At 36.8% G+C, this 20,824-nt stretch overlaps 1 protein-coding gene across 1 annotated transcript; it reads left to right on the forward strand.

Annotated features, from left to right (window-relative positions):
* The first annotated feature begins 3,778 nt into the window (after positions 1 to 3,778).
* Positions 3,779 to 5,324, forward strand: LOC127119858 (acyl-CoA-binding protein). The gene is made up of 4 exons (XM_051050207.1): positions 3,779 to 3,982; positions 4,494 to 4,611; positions 4,914 to 4,976; positions 5,116 to 5,324. The coding sequence occupies exons 1-4, from the start codon at positions 3,971 to 3,973 to the stop codon at positions 5,193 to 5,195; spliced, it is 273 nt and encodes a 90-aa protein (XP_050906164.1). The 5' UTR covers positions 3,779 to 3,970; the 3' UTR covers positions 5,196 to 5,324.
* Positions 5,325 to 20,824: the final 15,500 nt, after the last annotated feature.

Consider the following 20,824-nt stretch of genomic DNA (forward strand, 5'->3'; position numbering starts at 1 on the left):
TTTGTATTTCTCTTGTACAAAATTAAATTATTATATAAAGCCAGTTGATGTTTACGTCTCTTTGCATATCGATGCCATTAAACATATGTTGTCCAAACCAATTTTGCATAGTCAAATTGGTAAGTGGGCTCTTACTCTAATATAATATTTCTTGATTTATGCGCCTTTAAAAGACATGAAGGGACAAATTGTCGCTGATTTCATTGTTGATCATGCGATAGTTGAGGTGTCTCAGAATTATCTAGAGTCTAAACCTCAGAAGTTATACTTCGACGGTTCTAGTCATATGAATGAGACTGGTATTGAAATATTGGTAATCTCTCCAAAAGACATTCCAACAAATTTTAAGTTCAAGATCAAAGGTTCATGCTCTAATAATAAGGCCAAATACGAGGCTTTAATAACTGGCCTTGAAATCTTATCAGATTTGGGGGCAAAAAGAGTCGAAATTAAAGGAGACTCTGAGCTAGTTATAAAATAAATAACAAAGGAGTATAAGTGCATTAAGGAAAGCTTACTGATGTACTTTATCACTACGAATCGACTAATTAAGGAGTTCAATTTTGTTGACATCCAACATGTGCCTCGATTGGAAAATCAAGAGGTCAACGATCTAGCACAGATTGCCCCAGGGTATAAAATGTCAAAAGAAAAATTGGAAGAACTGATTGAGGTTCGAGATCAAATAATTTCGACCAGTCTGTCCTCTTCAAATTTGTCAATGGCAAAATTTATGTGTGTGTGCGTGTGTGTGTGGAGGCAGAAGGACTACGAATAGATTCTTGGAAAGTCGAGAAACCAATTGGATTACTTCATGAATGATATCTGTGAAGGAATGTCTTGTGGGGTAATTAAGGCAAGTTGAGTGCCTTCGATGCTCCTAACATTAGTTTCTACCATCAAAGCCTTCAAAATGGTTATCTCTAATTTTGGTTCAAATGTAGCATTCAACCAAAGTTGTAAGAGCCATATGGGGCCAGAAAAGAGGTACTTTTTATTGGTCTCAAGGAGGTGTTTTAGCTTATGAGAAGCAGTACCTAATGATTGATATAGGATGGCTAGAAGTAACTTGCTAAGAGATATCTTTCGATCCTCATGGAGTTAACTCAATAAAAGAATGTATTTTATAGCCATTTGTAAGGAACTTAAGCAAAAGAAGTAGTAGGAAAGCCAAAGGGTCTGAAAAAGAGATGTGATATTGGCACGAGACCTCTTACGTGGTGGTGTTATGATGGTCAGTGATATAATTTTTGAAGTTGTATCGATCAAAGACGAATTCATTAACGATTTCCAATGAAGGGGTGAAGGTTTCACCTGTGGTCGAAGCCCAATGATAGCTGCTACGTCAAACAAACAGGGAAGATGGAATATGTTTATTGAACCTTACCAAAAGAAGATCGAAGCAAGCATCATATCAAATTTGTACTTAGGGTCAGTTCTAAATAATCGAATTACGTCGAAAATGCCCATGTTTTCCCATTTTTATTTCCTTTGGCTTTGAACTTTGTCGAGCTATGCAAGGTAATCCTAATTTTGGGTGGGGGTACTGATCGAAAAATAGGTGTATGAGTCTTTATAAAGTTCAGGTTGAGAGCGCGTTCTTCAAATGCATAAGGCATGGTAATTGAATAACAAAGAAAGAAACCTATTGCCTTCTCAGGGTGTGATTTAGAAGTGGGAAGGGGCCTAGGAATACAAGGAGTTTATCAGAAAAGGAAAACAAAATTAGTACCTATTTTACCCAGACAAAGGTTTTCTCCTTATCAAGCGGTGGTTCAGGCACAAAATCACTCCCCTTTTCCTCCTCTGATGTCGGAATCAAAAATGCAAATGGGTTCTTGCCAATAATTGGTGCAGAAGTTATAAAAGCAACCATTATTTCTTTTGTTGAAGATTTTTGAAAAATAGGTTTCTTTTGTTGAGTAAAAAGACTAACGCACGTGAATGCTTGAAGATTGAAAGAAATGAAATGAAAATCTGAGCCTGGTATTTATAGAGAATGGTACTGAGTAATTGTCCAACAAGTGGCGTTCGTGTGACAATAGAAGACGTTTCCACTTCAGATAGTGGAAACATTAGTGGGCCAGGGAAGTTATTTTCCACTCTCCTAGAAAGTAGGAGTAATGATGATTCTTTTGCAAAAACCTATCCTGAGTAGACGTTTGTGAAAAGGCATAATGATGACACTGACGTCAACAGTGATCTCAACAGTGTCGAAAGAGTGCTAAGAAATGCCACATTTCCCTTTCGACATTTGTGCGGTCGAAAAATGGCATTTTAGGGGACAATTTGTTAACACATATTTTCGACACAATTAATAAACGTGAGGATTCAAGATCAAATTTGCCTATGACAGAGATATAAGGTTTCACTCATAGTCGAAATGGTCATTTTTTGACCAGAAGACCACTTAACAATTTGATGAGAATTTCCTGTTGAAGGAGGTTGAGAAAGCCGGTCGAGAGGTCCATGAAAGATCCCGGTCGAGTTAAAATACTTAGTGAAATTTGGGGTTTTTAGTTGACGTGGCTATGATGTTTCTATCGAAGAATATGGATAAGATAATACAGTTATTCATGAACACGTGAAAATCTGTCAAAGACGAAAGATGCATGAAGATGAAGACGTGTCAAGTTTGACTAAGTCGACAATTGTAGACAGTTGTATTAGGACTAGTATATAAACAATGTTTGTTTGTAGTTTTAGGGGTCTGCAATTTTACGCATTACACACTCAAAGTATCCAAGTATGAAAGTAAGAAACGAGTTTTCAATGTATGTACTTGCATTCTATTTATAAAGTTAATTTTTTCCTTTAACTTTTACTTTTTGATCCATTTACTTTATTGCATTTTCTTTTTCCATTCACGCTTATTAATAATGGTAGTTAAGTGCATTTAATTTTCTTAATTTCATATAAAAGACATAACTCAATTAATAATATACCCTTAATTAAATTTTCATTCATAACATTATAAAGTAATTAATGCATGGATAATGTTGGGATAAAAACATTAAATCAAATTAGATTTGTTGACATTTGCTTATATTTAAGGTCAAATTTTTTTAAGAACTTTTGCTTATAAATAAGACCGGAGAGAATACCACTTTCAAAAAGGGAGTATACTTTAATCTTGGAACAAAGTTAATGAATAAAATTAAATTAGCCAAAGGATAAAAAAGGAGAGTTATAAATAGAAAGAAAACCTTCCATTGAAATATGATTGGGAAAGAATATATAGAAAGTAAAGAAAGGGACAAACCAAAGTTGATATCTCCATCTCTCCTCCATATCGAATTTTGTACAAGCTAAAGTAGAGAGGCGCGACACCAATGATTCAATTGCAATTGGAAGATTGTAAAGGATGATGTTGCCTCTTTAAGTTTATCATTTTTACCCACACTTGTCTAAAATTATGTAATCTAATATCTCATTACTTTGTATTTTATATACTTACTAAGCTAATTCCATTTTGTTGGATAGTATAAAACTCCACCAACAAGTAATCTTTTGATTATGTATGAATTTGGTTTTAATCATGTTTAGTTCTTGTATTTTGTTTATATATAGTTATAAAATAGTTATAAAATACTTTAATTTTTTTTTTTACTGTATCGTGTTCTTACCCTTTTGCAAAGCAAACACCCCCTACCGAATAATAATAATAGTTGTATTGAAAATGACATTGTAAATTTAATGCTATTAGTAACCACCCATCTATGTATCCTTATCAACATAAACTAAGGCCAGTTTAGGGTACAGGGGTAAAAAATGTCATCCTACATTTTTTCAAAACGGTGAGAGGAAATAAATAATATGCTGGCGTTAATTATACGCACGTGAGTGGGGAAATTGTTCTGATCCCACGGCCCATATTTCCTATGCTTTTATAACTACGAGCTTCGAAAGTAACGCTCATCTTTCTTCATATCTCTCTCACTTTCACTCCCAACCAAAACACACACACATCATGGGTTTGCAGGTATCTCTCCTAGTCTCTTCCTTCTAATGTTTCAATTTCAATCTTTCTTTTTCATCGGTAATTTTTAGATCCGTGACACTGTTTGTTACTATTGTTTTCTTTAATGGGGTGATGAATTTCCGGTAAAAAAAACAGTATTTTCTTTGTTTTGATTGGTGAGAAAGTAATATCCTACCCTTTGATTTATTAGTGTTTGTGTCGGTGTTTGTTGTTCTTTTGTGAATTATTACCTATGTTAACAGGTTCCTGTTGTTATATTCAAAATCTGACTATTTGCTTTTGTTCAATGCTATTAGTATGAAAAAACCCTGTTATTCAAATGATGTGATTTAAACATGCTTGCTGAATTTTATGCAGGAATGTTAAATCTGATCTCTGTACTGAACATAACATGTGATGTTTTTCATTTTCATAGAAATAGTATCAAAATTCTGCATGTGCTTGATATTATGCTTATAAGTATAAGTAAATGATTACTTCAAGCATTACACACTTGGTTAATGTGATGCAGGAGGATTTTGAGGAGCATGCTGCGAAAGTTAAGACTCTAACAGAGAGTCCATCAAATGAAAACTTGCTTATCCTTTATGGATTGTACAAGCAAGCCACTCTTGGACCTGTTACCACCGGTGAGTTTTCTTTTATTTAAGAAATCATTTTCAAATCTATATTTTCGACTTTTGGACCCTCTTTGTTACCTTCCTGCAATAAGGAGTGGAGGGTTAGGGCGGGCACAAGCTTAAGGCCGAACAAACCGTTATAAGTTGAAAACAACTTATGGACATGTCATAAGCTATTTCTATATGATCTTCTAAACAGTTTTTGCTAATGTTTATGTTGGTAGATAAACTCAAATAGGCTAATACAGAAACGCCCTAGGCAATAAGGCTTATGGATTATGATTGTTCATGATTTTGTGTATGATTTACAGCTCGTCCTGGGATTTTCAGCCAGAAAGACAGAGCTAAATGGGATGCATGGAAGGCTGTTGAAGGTAGAAAAAGTTATAAGATTCGGTTTTAAGTGTGAATATTTCGTTATGGTGCTTTTGTGCAATGAAATACCGACACAAACACAACATCGTCAATCTATAGTTTCAATGCAACAGTCAATTATATTTATTTATTTTGCAGGAAAATCCAAGGATGAAGCAATGAGTGATTACATCACTAAGGTGAAACAGCTGCTCGAAGAAGCTGGTCTTTCTGCTTAACAACATTGTCATGTCTAGCTTTCTAGTACTATGCTAAAAGTTTCTATGTATTTTGAAAATAAAACAGTTGCAGTGTTTGATGTTTGATCTAAAACTTTTAATATATAGTCTTAATTGTTCTGTATTGAATTACATGTGTTACAATGAGTTCAGGTAACTTCATCACAACTACTGAAAATGTCTGTTGACAGATGCAGTGGCTAGAAACTTGAAATGTTTTATGTGGTTTAGTTAAAACTATTTCTACTTTGGACCTTAATTGCTTGATCTTGAATTTAATTAAATCAGAAGTCTCAATTTTCGTTAACTATGCACATGGCACAAGGTGCCCTTGTATTTGAACAAAACAAACAACATACTTGTGCTGTCGAACTCACAAATACTGCATTTTTATTTCTAGTATGATTTTTGTATTGGTTAGTTAAAATTTCTTAGGAAAAATGGAATTGGAAGACTTTAACCTTGTTGCTTAATTGTGGCGTGCCAATGAGTCTGGCTTAGGTCGGGGTGCATTAAGTTGGGGTGGGAAATCAGGACCATTGATGGTGTCCGACCCTTCAAAATGTTTGGGAGTTGAAGATTACGAGACCATCTTAGGTCGGGGTGCATTAAGCTGGGGTGGAAAATCAGGACCATTGATGGTGTCAGTTGGGAGTTGAAGATTACGAGACCATTTGTCCATTTATACAACCCAGGAGAAAGTGGATTCTTTTGGTAAGAGTGTACATTTGTTTGGCTCATGAGACTAAAGACTCTTTTGGTAAGAGTGTACATTTGTTTGGCTCATGAGACTAAAGACGTCTTCATAGAACCTTGTTCTATAGATGAAAAGGTTAATATGGCGTCCCCTGTTGACTCTAATGACGACTTCTACATGCACCTCCCTATCATTTATGATTTAGGGATGTTGATCCCTTTTACATTGTTTGAGTACGAGGTTCTTAGAACCATCAACATTGCCCCTTCTCAGATATTGGCCAATGGATATGCTTTCTTAAGGGCGTTTGAGATCTTGTTTAGGCACTTGGAAGTCTCTCTTACTACGAGTCTCTTATTCTTCTTCTACGGTACAAAGACCATGAGCAAGGGCGATTAGGTGACCCTAAGCGCCGTGCCTAGGAGGGTCTTTTCCACCCATCACTTAAATAATTATAAGAAATGGTAAGATAAATTTGTAAGGGTGACTAGGTGATCTTAAGCGCCATGCCTAAGGGGTCTTCTCCACCCATCACTCAAATAATTATAAGAAATGGTAAGATAAGTTTGTGAGAGTGACAAGACGCCACAATCCCTTTATGTCGATGTTTGAGGATATTAGTGAAAACTGATTTTCATTTTAGTAGATAGAAGATGGTGTGGCGATAAATGGTTTCAATTACAACTTTCTAACTAAGACAAAAAGGGAGCTCCTTAATATCATGATCTCTAGAGAAATGATAGAGCTTGATAAGAGCGATAATAAAGATAAGGAAATTGAAGATTATCTGAGTATGTTTAATGTCTATTCGAACGTTCATAATTAAAATGTTGGTTTAGGCTAACATTTTTCTCTTTGTTTACAAGAAGGATGACACCCATGACTATTGAGCCGAAGAAGACCCATTCGCACCAAGAAAAGACTAATTGGGGCTAGAAATAGTCTAGCGATCCCCATAGCCACCACGACGACTTCTTAGGCAAGTGAAAGAGGAAAACATGCGATGGAGGAACCATCATCTCCATTCGAACCTTGAAGACTGTAAAGCTTGTTTTGGTGTGAAAGATAGACTATCTTTCTCAAGGTCTCCAGCTTAAAGATGGCCAATATGAGCGCCCTATTAATTTGGAGGCTCTATAGACCATGGAGCTTGAAGGAATGCCCAAAAAAGGAACGTCGTCCATAATGCCTTCAGGGAGCAAGATGCCATCCCCATGGAATGAGGACTTCAACACCATAAGTTATGTGCATGTGTGCCTTGACTTTCCAACGAAATTCCCAATCGACCACTAAATGGCGACTCATATGGGATCTAGATAGGTGTAAAATTTAATAGAGACCCATTTGCTACGGGGCTCTTATTGGAGCATGTGATGTTCAAAGCCTACAATTAGTCAGACAAGTCAATTACTGATCTCAAGACCAAACTGAACACCTAGTCTTGATAATTCATACATTGGCGGAATAAATGTCCTCGACTTATTCAATCAAAATGAAACATAAAACAATCAACTATAATAATATATCAGGTTCACTAAACTCTAGGTTCTATGGATGAGCCATCTATCAAATTCTTCAAGCTTGTATGCGTCATATGGTAACTTCTACCATATTTGATACTAGCTTTCCCAATTAGGAAGCAACTTCCTAATCCGATTAGGTGCAACTACTTACCCGAGCACAATATCACCCTTTTTCATATATCTTGTAATTGTATCACATGACATCTCTTTGTTTAACTGCGAACTTACGAATTATGGCAATTTCTCTAGCCTCATCAATCATATCAAACATGAATGTAAGCCCCACTTCATTCTCTTTACACACTGAAATTAAATTAATTTTCGCTCCATAACAATTAGATATCTTATCAGTATCTAGAGAAAACATGGATCGTGTTCATGCGTGTCTTACCTTCCTCATTGAAATGTTCACGCCACCATGTATGTGTATCAATCTCAACTGGTAACATGACTTTTGTGCCATAAACCATATTGGATGGAGTTTCCTTAGTGGAAGAGTGTGACATTATATGATATGGACACATAATCGTTTTCTAAACCGTATTTAAGTACAACTATACGCCTTGGGTGAGAAATATAAAATTGGTTAGAATCAAAAGGAAAAAGATATACCTCATGCAATTGTTCTCCACACAAAACTTTGGCGTCATATAACTTATTAAATGATCACCTTGTTGGTTAACTCATCCTGCCCTTTGACTTGTCGAAGGATGACTAAAATGAACTTGTTTGAACTCCAATTGGTGCCAGAACTCCACCACACTTGAGCTAGCAAACAAAGTTCCATTATCTAAGACGATATTTCTTGGCAAACCAAACTTGTAAATAATTTGCTTCCACTAGAAGTACCAAAATCTTTCTCTTATGATTTTGGATATGACATCTACTTCTATCCACTTCGCAAAATAGTCCACTATCGCAAGTAAATTTTTTTTGTTGATCTGACGCTAAGAGGTAAGACCTAGAATGTCCACACCCATTGATAAAAATTCCAGGTAGATGTGATAGAATGGATAATTTTGGATGACGCTTAGTGAAGGTTGGAGTGCATCTGGCATTTGTCACATTTTGTAACAAACTCCGCGCTATTCTTCATCAGGGTTAGCCAATAGTATATGACTCTCAACAACTTACGAGCAAGGGCTCTTATACCAATATGGATTTGGAAAACCCCTCCATGGAACTCTATGAGAACCAGGGCGATCTCATCCTTTCCCAAGCCGCTATACATAGGGGAATCCCTTCACATCTTGTAGAGATTTCCTACTACCATAATGTACTTTGTTGCTAACTTTTTGATCTTCTTTACTTCAACCTCATTTGAAGGAAGGTTGTCTGTTGATAGATAACGCATTATAGACTCCATCCAATTTGGGACGTGGGGGACATCTATGGTGTTATCTTCCTCCTTATATGTGCTAGGAGTATATATAGTTTCTTATATCACTGTCCTGTTCTGGTCAGGCTTCTTGGTGCTGACGAGATTTGATAAGAGATCCACTCGAACATTCTGCTCTCTAAGTACATAGACTATTTCAAAGAATTTTAAATATTTATATAAGTCATGTACTTTATGGACATATTTGATGAGTTGAGGCTCTTTCACTTGACATTCACCGATGACTTGATTGTATATCAACTAAAAATTACCCCGTGCTCTAAGATTTGAAGTGCCCATTTCTCTAGAGAGGTTCATTCTAGAGATGAGGGATTTGTATTCTACTTGACTATTATTGGATCTGAATTCAAACCTCAAGGATTTCTATATGACAGTGTTGTCCAAGCCTTCTAGTACTACCCTATCTCAAATGTCAAAGCATAAGAAGTTTCTTCACCCACCAGGGAGCTGAACTCTACTACGAAATATTCCAGTATATGAGACTTTATGATGCCTCTAAGTATGAAATGGATGTTGTATTCTAATAGTTCGATCGACCATGATACCATTTTCCCACCATGATAGGTTTATTTAAAATATGGCGGATTTGATAATTCGTCTTTACCATCAGTTGGTGTCTTTAGAAGTAGGGCCTTAACTTTGCTGATGTTATTCTATCTTCCAGTGCTAACCTCTCCATCATCTAATACCATAACTCCTTGCCATTGAACACTTTGTTGACAAAATAAACCTACTATTCTCCCTTATCTTTTTTTTTGAAGAGTACGGACCTCATCGCCTTGTCCATCACTACCAAATATAAGTATAATGGCATGCCTTCTTCTGGGTGTGTTAATAGAGAAGGGGTTTACAAGCAAGTATTTAACCTCGCGAATGATTTCTATCATTCACTTTCCATTCGAACTTCTCCTTCTTCTTTAGGGTGACAAAGAAGTCAAAATACTTATCCTTAACACATGAAAGAAATCCTGAGAGGACGACCAAATGTAATCTCAGTTGTTGAACCTCCTAAACTATGATGGGGCTCCTTATCTTAATCATGGCTTGTAATTTATCGGGATTTGCCTCTATCCATATTTTAATTAACATGAAACCTAAGAATTCACCTGCATGCACCCCAAAGGAATATTTGGTGGGGTTTGAGCGTATGTTATATTTTCTGAACGACTTTAGAATACCTTCTAGATCACCATAATGGTTTGCTTCCTCATGTGTATTTATGACCACATGTTTAATGTAAACCTCTAGAGTACGCCATATATGATCAAAAAATACGACGTCTGTTAACCTTTGATAACTGGATCTTACATTCTATAATCTGAAAGGCATGACATTGTAATAATAGTTGTAGTTATTAGACATGAATGTTGTTCCGTATTGGAATCGTAATTGTGATTGATTGGTGATGATGGAATCATGATGTAGTGATGTTGAACTTTGATACGACGACACGGGATAGACCTGCAAGGTTAACACTCTAACACCCAAGTCAATTACAAAGTTCAAGATGAGTGAAGTGAAATTATGAGATAAAAAAAGTCCACCTTAAGTATCATGTGTGTTAATTATATATGATGAATAATTTTGGATGGGATTTACATTGTTGTGTTGAATATTTAGATCTTACCTGTATTAGGCATTTGGCCGGTCTATAACAGTTCCCTCTAAGGCTTGTTGAGTGTTCTATCAACTGGGAAGTCTTTCAGAAGTTTCATTCGACCTCTCGCCACTAACCCAACCGTAAGAAGAAGTGGGAAGACCATGAATAAATTGCAAAAGTAGTGAGGAACAAGTGCATTAAATGAATTTCCCATCATTAGGGTGTTTTGCTAATTTTTACAAGTGGCCTTATGCTTGCAGGTTAGGGTGTAACGCTCTTCTCTAGGGAATTCAAGTGAACTTGAGTTTTCTTGTGTTCCTAAGGTGAAATATGAACGTTGATTTTTAATTTTATGTTTTCCCTTTGATTTGACCCGCTGCTCGCTTCCCTTATATAAGGGTTTCCTAGCTCGTTGGGTGAACTTTTCACCCTTCTTGAAAGCCAACTTCTCCTTTTGTGAGAGAAATTTTATTTCTTATTCTGATGCCTTTTCTTGAGCGTTTGACTTCTTTGGGACAAAGATTTTCTATTCTACATTTAATCTCTACCTTATTTGCCTTCTTCCATTCTCTCCAGGTACCATTCTTACCCTGAGCTTATTTTCTCATATCTACTCTTTATTTTCACCATGGCTCATTTAAATAATCATCCTATAAACCTGTCTAGTGATTATGGAGAAAGTGGTTCCTCTCCATTAGTTAAAACATAAATGTCAGCTAGCTCAAACTCTAACCTTTTATTTAATAGCCACTCCTCCTCAGTTATTATAAATGTGTCTAACAGTTGTGAGTCGAAGGAGTTTTCTAGTGATTCTCTTGATATGGAAATTTCTCCTAGAGAATATTCCTTCGACACTCTTCTTTCTGATGACAATGTCAAAATTGGTCGCACCGTTAGTTATGCGTCTACTCCCTCCATAGTCGTCAGGGATTCAATTCTTTCTGCTTTGGCTTCTCCAGAGGTGGAAGTCACTACTTTGAATAAGGAAGAGGCTCACACCTTCGTCAGAACTTACTGGTCCACCTTTGGTCCCAATATATTTCAAGATAACTTGATACCTTGAAGAAGTACCTATCTTGTGGAGCTGGATGATGAAAGAAAATATAGTGGGTTGGGTTCTGAACTACTAGGAACTCTTCCCTCTTTAAATGGTCATGTGGTTGTGAGGGTGTCTAACATAGAAGTGGATTGTATTTCTAATTGGCCGATTCTTTCTGTGGAGTCCGACAAAAGGGTTTTTAGTAGTTTTGGGGAATGCTCTATCCCTTTCTATGAGTGTTTGTTGAATCGAATAAATTTGCTGCTACTTTTGACTGAATTTAAAGAGGAGGTATTAAGGCTTTTGAAGATTTCCCCCTCGTAACTTCATCCCAATGCCTGGGCATTGATGAAGGTGTTCTAACTCTTAGATAACTATTGGCTTTGGAAACCTTCCTACTGTTTATTCTTCCATCAATTTTTTGTGGTGCACACTTCACTAAATAATATCAGGAATCAGGGGCTTATCTCACTGTGCCAGAACAATCTTCTGTTTAGCTGTTACGCCGATAAATATGATGAGTTTTGGGATCACTTTGTATTGGTAAAACCCCATACTTTGGGAGCTCACTCCATAATTTTCCAAGTTCCAATTAAGATCCCTCTCCTATTAGTTTCCAAGACTTACCTCCGAATAAATGTACAAATAGGTTTTATAAGTATTGGGCATGAGTTCACTTTAAAAACGAGCCTCACAAGTATGTAATTCCCTTGGATTCTCTTACTCTCGAAAGAATACCTTGATGGCTTTTATAAGGTTCTTGGCTATGAAGAGGGGTTTTACCCTTCCTAGGTGAAGCCCTCCATGCGGAGGAAGCGATTGATCGACACCCATGCCATTATGGGAGTGACCAATAATCTAGAAAGAAAAGAACTTTTTGGAAAGGATAAAAAGTCCTCCCTTAAGTTCCTTTTTTATATGAGTTGTTTTTGTATTTGCAGATAGGATGGTTGTGTCGTACCCTAATTTTATCCTGAAATTTATGTTTCACTGACATTTGAATTCAATTCAAACTCATGCATATTATTTCAAAAAATACAAGTGTGGATCATGTCTTTTCATGCTCCCATCCATTTGCATTTTGCATTGTTTGGTACTAATTTAAAAAATACTATTTTCATTATCTATTTAGGCATTTTTGCATCAACATTAAAATATTAGTAACATTTTCACATTTCTGCACTTCTAAAAATTCACAAGCAATTTTAATTTTCATTTCTTTTTCTTTTTTTAAAGTCAACACGAGTCAATATTTTAACACATAAAAGACAAATTGCCAAAATCATAAAAATATCTCATTTCATGTGAATGCCATTGCATATCATACATACCAAATTATCATACATCATCAATTCTTTTTTCCTTTTCATTTTACACCATGTCAACATAAAAGTCTACACTTTAGCACAAAAAGACAAAATGGCAAAAGGAATAAAAGTTTAGTTCATTCATACACCATTGCATCATCACCAAGTCAACAAAATTCAATAAATTTGCCCAAAAAAAAATTACAAAAAGTTCCATTTACATTACATCATTCATACATGACCATGCATAGCATACAACAAGTCTCAGATATAAGTTTTACAACCAAAACCAATTCTAACAAACTTTCTCCACTCATCCTCACACGGTTTTACAATGAACACACAATCCTCACTCATTTTCCCTCCTAATCCTAAAAAATCCACACACTTATGCTCACACACATAAATTTATAACCCTAATCTTAACACAATAAGAAGAGGTTGAAATCAGAAGAACAGACAACCACAATCACAATAAAAAACCATACAAAAATAACTCTACAAAAAACTTTATCAGTGAAGAGTTTCTTCATGATGAAGAAACTCTGAGCAACTTTGATAAATTACTCAATCGAGCCACCACTCTCCACTCTTCAACCACCACAAACCACATTCACCTTTATCTTCATTCCTCTCCACCATATCCCCCATTCCACATCAAATAAAAAACAAAATAAACATAATGAGTTAGGGCAAATTCAAAGAGGTTTGAGTAGAAACAAAAGAGAAAATAGTGAAAACAAAGCAAAACCATGAACAAAAACATTTAAAACCATGTTTACATTGCCGAAATTTGGAAACACGCCGAAAAATTCATCTGAGGTCGCTGGAAACTTCATATTCGCCGGAGAACTCACCGAAAAGCTCATTTTCCTCGATGGATTCTGGATTTTCCAAAAAGCTTCTTCGGTTAGGTTTTCATCATTTTTTAGCTTTTTCTTATAATTAGCTTGTTTCTACATCTTTCATGAGCGTTTCTCGCATGATTTTGCATGCTAATTGATCCCAATTGTCATGATCAGAGCGAATATGGTAATTTAGGGTTGTTATTCTTGATGTTCGTATTGTTTTTTTCCCAGCTTTCCAGATCTAACATTTTGTGTGGATGTTGTTGTGTTTTATTTGTTTTTTACTGTGACACGAAGATGATTGCCAAAAGAGGAGAGAGTAATGATATTGTTATTATTGTTTTGTTTTATGAAAAAATAAGAGTGAGATATTCTAAGAATTTGATTGAGAGAGATTAGGCGAAGAAAGAGAAAAAGGGTGGAGAAAGGGGCCATTCATTACTCTTCGCACCCCTCTCTTTCTTCTCATACCCCTCTGTTCTTCAACTTACGCCAGACTAGGCCTTAAGCCCAGTAAACTTCCCTGCTCAAGCATACACCCCTGCCGGTGTTATACAAATGAGATTTGGGCCTATCCTAGCCCAGGTGCACCCCCTAGTGTTATAGTGAACCCCTCACTCATTTTGTTTTTTAGTTTGATTATGGGCTTTAGGCTTAATCTGTCTCCTTACTTTACCAAACCCCCAACTTACTCTTTACACCCCCTTGAATTTTTGTTTATTTTAATTTATTTTATGCTATATTATTTCATTTGTTTAGTGATAATTTGATTAATTGTTGAATATTTTCAAGTAAATATCAAAATAAATGATCCATATTACTCTCAATAACAATCAAACACACTTTCATAATTTAATCTACTTCAACATCTTTTTCTTGATAAACTCAGATGAAAAAGGATTAAATGGATGTATATCCCTTTTCCCGAGTATTTAGATACAAGCCGCATAACTTGTCTTTCGAATACTCGTCATCCTTTTAAAACTTAATAATTCAATCGAACTCAACTCGTTCCTTCATGGATGAAAAATGATTAATTGAACATATATCCCTTTCTCCCCCAAGTACTTGGATACAATCTCTATAGCTTGCATTTCAAGTTTTTTTCATCTTTGAGGAATTTTGAATCAATTCATACCAAACCTCTTTTTACAATAAAAACCTGGATGAAAAAGGATTAATTGAGGGTATTCCTCTTTCTTCCCCGAGTATTCGGATACAAGCCGTATATCTTGCCTTTTGGATGCTCATCTTTCATTAAAAAATGCAATTATTGACCTAACTTAGTTTGTTCTTTAATTGTACAAAAAATGATTGATTGGGTGCATGCCTATTTTTTCCCCTGAGCATTCAGATACAAGCAGTGTAACTTGCCTTTCGAATGCTTGTCTTCCTCTAAATAATTGTAACTCAATTCGCCACACATTTTCAAAACAAATTGGACGAAGAAGGATTAATTGGATGTATATCCCTTTTTTCGTCGAGTATTTGGATACAATCCGTATAACTTTCCTTTTGAATACTCGTCTTCCACCTAAAAATAACTCCAACCAATCAAACATACTTTTTCTCCTTAATGAGATAATTTTTTTTTTATAAACGAATGATGTTTTATCCATTCAGATGTGAAGCACAAGCAACACTTCATTCCTCCCAAGCTCGAGTAACATTGGTTTCTGCTCGAATGCAACCTAAACATGATGTTTTATCCATTCCGAAGCGAAGCACAAAAAACACTTCATTTCTACCATGCGCAAGTAGAAAGCAACATTTTTCGTGATCAAAACATCTTTCGCTAAAATCAATCAACAAACAAACATTTGCTACCCAGAACTACGTAACTTTGAGTTCCCCATTGCACATGGGGATACGTGGGAGCGGGATTCAACGTCTCGTCAAACAACTTAATAGAAAACTTATTTTTTCCATTCCTTTCATTTTATAAATATGTAGTAATAAATAGAAGAAATCAAAATAACTTATGCTAACACTCTAATTCATAAAAATAATTCAGCGGTTCCAGTTGGTTATAACGGATGTCGCGGAGTGCTAATTCCTTCCCCGGGCGTAACCGACTCCCGAACCTGAATTTGGTTGTGATGACCATATTTTTGTTGTTTTAGGGTTTATCGAAGTTTTCCTTTAAAAATAAACTTCGGTGGAAACTTCATTATCATTCGAGCATTCATTCGCTCGGGTATTTTTTTACGTTGTGATAGGCCGACTTGAAGAAGGTTTTTGACCTTGCTAAAGATTAGGAGGCTAAAGATTCCACCATGACTTCTTCGGCTTGAGCTCCCACTAATCCTCCGACAGAGTCAGGCATCTCTGGCCGTACCAAAATTATCCCGACCTCTTCTGGGCAAGTTAAGCCTTTGCTGAGGCTGTTTCCACAAAGGTTGAAAATTGAGATCTCTCTCCTTCTGTCAATAAGAGGGATCAGGACCATGATCAGAGTCGGCCTCAAGAGGAAAATTTAGAAAAGTGTTCTCAATTGTATGGAGAAGCTCCCGATGGGTTTGTTGTAACCAATGCTAGGTCATTTTCTTCTCTACTTAAACTATCGACTATTCTTCTACATCAGATTTCTCATACTTCTCAAGATGCGCTTACTTCCATTTTTGAGGAAGACATTGCCTACCTCCAGAATCTACCTAAAGAGAAGAAGATGAAACCTTTTTTTAGGCGAGCATTTATGCCTACAAGACGACTTCTTTGTTTTCCCTGGATGTTGCTGACCGGGGCGATGTTCTAGCCATGGGAAACCCTTTTAAGGAAAGGGATACCTGGAAGAGTAAATACGAAACAACTAAGCATGAGAGATCCAACTCTAGAAGAAAGTGCCAATTCTTCAATTAGAGGTCGAAAGACTGAAGTCTCTTCAATAGGAAGCGAAAGTTTAGGGGTTCCCTTCTTCCTTTGCTGCCAAGAATGTATAACTTCAATATTCTCTAGAGACAAAGAAGAATTCACAAAAAAAGACTACCACTGATCCCGCGATGATGACATCTCACACTGACAAGGAAATGAATGATCTTTAATAGGAGAAGGAGTCTAGGTAAAATGAGTAGGAGGCCTACGAGGGACATTTGGTCGACTTGAGCATGAAGGTCAACAAGACACTTGACCATACCTCTAAAGGGTGTACGATGCTTTCAACCAAGCGACTGACTAACTAGAGGCTCTTCGTCCAAGTGTTTAGGTTATTTGCTCGCAACTTGACCCTCATAAGGTGGTTGGGGAGGAGCCTTGGTAGATAATAGTGGTGCTTAGCCTTAAGGCAGTGATGCCATAATTTTGTTTCTTTATATCTTGTATTAGGCGTTATGCCTTAATGTTGACCTATAACACATACGAAAAATAATACTTATTTATTTTCTTTTATTTTTCTGATATTTTAATGCTCACCCAATTTTGTTTAATATTCTTTGTGGTTTTCCTGCTATAATAGAGAGATCTTTCTCGACTCTGTCTCTTAGCCTTGAACAAGTTTGTGATTTTTGGCCTTACTATGCTTTGATTTATTTGATTCTTTGAATTTAGATTTTTGCCATTTATGCTGTATTGCCTAGGTTTTTACCTTGGTAAGGAACCAACAGGGCCTTTGGAACTCGCTATCACCCATCCCTTTGATGAGTGCTGGTGTAACCATCAAGCTTTATTGATACCTGTCCTGGTCGATGGGAGCTGGTGTAACCATTAAGCTTGTCGTTACCCATCTTGGACAAAGGTCTAACCCTTGAGGGAACGTGATGTATATAGTACCATTATCTTATTCATACGATAAGGAGTCATACCATGACTCATTGGATAGTAGGCAGTCAAAAGTCTCCCCTAGTCACGGGGCAACAATTACTTCCTTTAAGGGTTTATTAAACTTTATGCCCAAAAGTCTCATATATATACTTCTCCCCTAACGGGAGAGGGCAAATGATAACTTATGCATAACACCCAAAACATAACGCTTATACATAGAGCCTCTCATCTCATGTGAGTAGGTCTTCTAAAACCACTCCAACATCACCATACATGGCTTCTCACCATTGTGGGAAAGCCCTAACCACCCTAAAACTACTAAGGCTTTTGAGTATTCCCTGGCCTTGTAGGGATACCATGTACACCTGTACTTTTTGACCAGTAAAGTGACTCCCACCGTGGGGCCCTGTTAAACTAACATGGGCCAAACCTTCTTCATCATCATCACCTTACTCACTGTTACCCTCCACTCCTATACCTAGCTTCCATCACCCATGGTAAACAGGAGGTCCCCGTCCCCTATGCCGGATGATACCATTGGTAGAGGTGACGCCAACACCATGGCAGAGATGTGCGCCATCATGGATGAACTACACCGTTAAAACCAGAAACTAGAAGACAACATTCACACCATAAGACATCGCCAACAAGAATCCGAACCTCTCATAGGAGATGTAAGTGCTGGATTCCTAACCACTCTCAAATGAAATATGAGAAGCGTCTGTCCTTGAGAGATTCAAACCCCCCTCTTTGGCCAAGTTTGATAGGTGCAACGATCCTTATGAGCATGTCTCCTTCATCAGCACTATATAACCATCATCGGAGTGTCTGACTCCCTGAAGTGCAAATTATTATCTAGCACCTTGGATGCAACCCTGTGAAGGTACATGGGTCTACTCTGATCTTTCATCACTAGATATCATGATCTGGTAAGGAAAGTTGTACATTAGTTCGCAACCAACCGCCACAAGAAGATGTCAACCACCAACCTGTTCAACATATGACAGGGTCCATCAGAGTCGTTGAGAAACTATCTCTCTTGGTTCAATGATGCCACCATTAGAGTCATCCCCCTAAACCAAGAAATGTTTATAGGGGCGTTCCAAAATGGAATCAAGGCAAGATAGTTCAACAAGTCCCTTTCCTAGAAGCCAACTCTTTCGTTAACATTAGTTGTCACCAGAGCATAATGGTACATAAAAGGCAAAGAGAGTAACATCGAGGAGAGATGACGTCAATGAACGTGTTACTAATGTCAAAGGTTCACACCACTAGAGGAAGAGTAATTATACCTCTCCCATCAAATACAAGAATGCATTCAAGATAATATGTAAGGTGACGAAGAGCTTCACGCCTTTGAACACTCGCCATGAAAATATCTAGTGCGAGGTTCCTCACCTGCATAACATCCCTACACATCTAGCTCTGAAGTCGGATGTAATAGATCCTGAACCAGGTAGATGGTGCAAATTACAGAGTCAAATAAAACCATACCTAAGACTTTGTTACCAACTCATGAAAGAAATCGAGAGGCTGATCTAGGAGGGACATCTCAAGAAGTATGTTAAGGGATATTCCTCATGTGAGTCAGACACATCCATCTCTCGTGGTGAGATGATGCAGGGGAGTCCCGAGCCTTCCAAGGCAAAGGAAACACCCCAAGGATAAGGTAGAAAAGGCATGCTCCATATGCCTAACACCATCGCCGAAGGATTCATCGAAGGCGGGGAGACTAGCTCTACCTTTAGAAGGTACGCTCGCCATATTTTAAATGTAGAATACCTCTTTAGTGTTGAAGACAAAGGAGAGCCAGAGATGCAAGAAGCTAAAGTCTTATTCTCTAAGAAGGACTCAACTGACATCCACCCTCACAATGATCACCCCATGGTCATTCCTATTAGATGTGATGAATGAGAGATCTAGAGAGTTCTTGTGGACCAAGGAAGTTATGTAGATATTCTATATTGGGATACGTTTAAGAGACTCCGTCTTGACCCAGAGGATTTAAAACCCTTCAAGGGATCACTAGTTGGATTCTCTAGGAAACAAATGAAAACTAATGGCTATATCACGCTGAAGACCACTTTTAGGAAGTAGATAAAACCCAATAAATTAAGGTCAGGTTTTTGGTTATTGATGCTCCCAATTATTACAATGTGATTATAGGGCGACCAACTTTTAATCAGCTAGGCATCGCCTTGTATTTGAGTATGAAGTACACGCTCCCTGGTGGACGAGTTGAAGTCGTCTAAGAATAATAAGAAATTTCCACAAAGTTCTACATAGAGAGCCTCAAGCTAAAAAGGGTTCGTACTTTAGGCGTGAACACCAGGAAAACGAGTTCATGAATAAGACCACTTGGAGATGCTTGTAAAGGAAAGGAGGTTTCCCTCATAATCAGTGAAGAGATAAAAGATTAAAAACCTAGGGGGAATTCCTCTTAATCTTTAGTCAATTGCCTAGTTAGTTTTTATAGGTGAGTATTGCATCTCTGACGCTTGTAAGGACATGTTATTTTTGGGTTCACTTTTTTCCCTATGTACCTTGTAGGGACTGTAAAGAAGATGTTCATCATCTATCATAGCTTAGTTTTGGTGAAGACAAAAGTATATCTTAGAACAAAGATTAAAGAAGTAAAATATTAGAATCAAGTATCAAGATTGCATAAGCTCTGGATTTCAAGAGATTTGGTCATATAATAAGACAAGCTTTTATGAAGATGATATTTCTATGAAGATAAATTAGTGAAAAGAAATAAGCATTTCATGGCAATGGATGGATCAAGCTCTTATATTTCATGGAAATGAATTTATACTAAGGTACAATGTGCAAATCAATTGTTATAAGTATTTGGTGCTCAAGAAATAATCTTTAACATTGAGGCACACATTATTTCAAAGTTGCACTTTTAACTTAGAAAATTTCAAGGTTTTAAAAAGGTCAATCGATTGACCCCTAACATTCAATCGATTGACATGCTCTCTGTAAAAATAAAAAATTGAAAAAAAAATTGAGTCAATATATTTACTCATATGTCAATCGATTGACATAATTTAAAATTTGATATTTTTTTAACGTTGGAATTGAGTCAATCGGTTGACAACCTGAAACATGTTGAAAAATTCTGAATCTATGCCATACCTCTTCATTGCATAGGTGATAACACTAAAACACATTTCATATTTAGCTTGGATTACACATGTTTATTGTATTTTATTTATCAATTTCTTGTATTATGCTTGTGTTTTGTTTCATTTTCAGGTAACAGTTCCCTAATAAGCCTCCAACGAAGAAACGACGCGAAAAGAGCAAAAAACAAAGATTTTAGGTGAAAAATACACACATGGCGTCCCACTTGGCTTTGGCCAAAGAGGGTTCCATGAGGTGTCTTGGTTTGATCACGTCCTAATGGTCACAAGACCACGTCTCCCACTCTTTACACACTTGGCGGGCTCCAAGT

This window comes from Lathyrus oleraceus, chromosome 2 (genome assembly GCF_024323335.1).
Source record: "Lathyrus oleraceus cultivar Zhongwan6 chromosome 2, CAAS_Psat_ZW6_1.0, whole genome shotgun sequence".
In the NCBI taxonomy this organism is placed as follows: domain Eukaryota; kingdom Viridiplantae; phylum Streptophyta; class Magnoliopsida; order Fabales; family Fabaceae; genus Lathyrus; species Lathyrus oleraceus.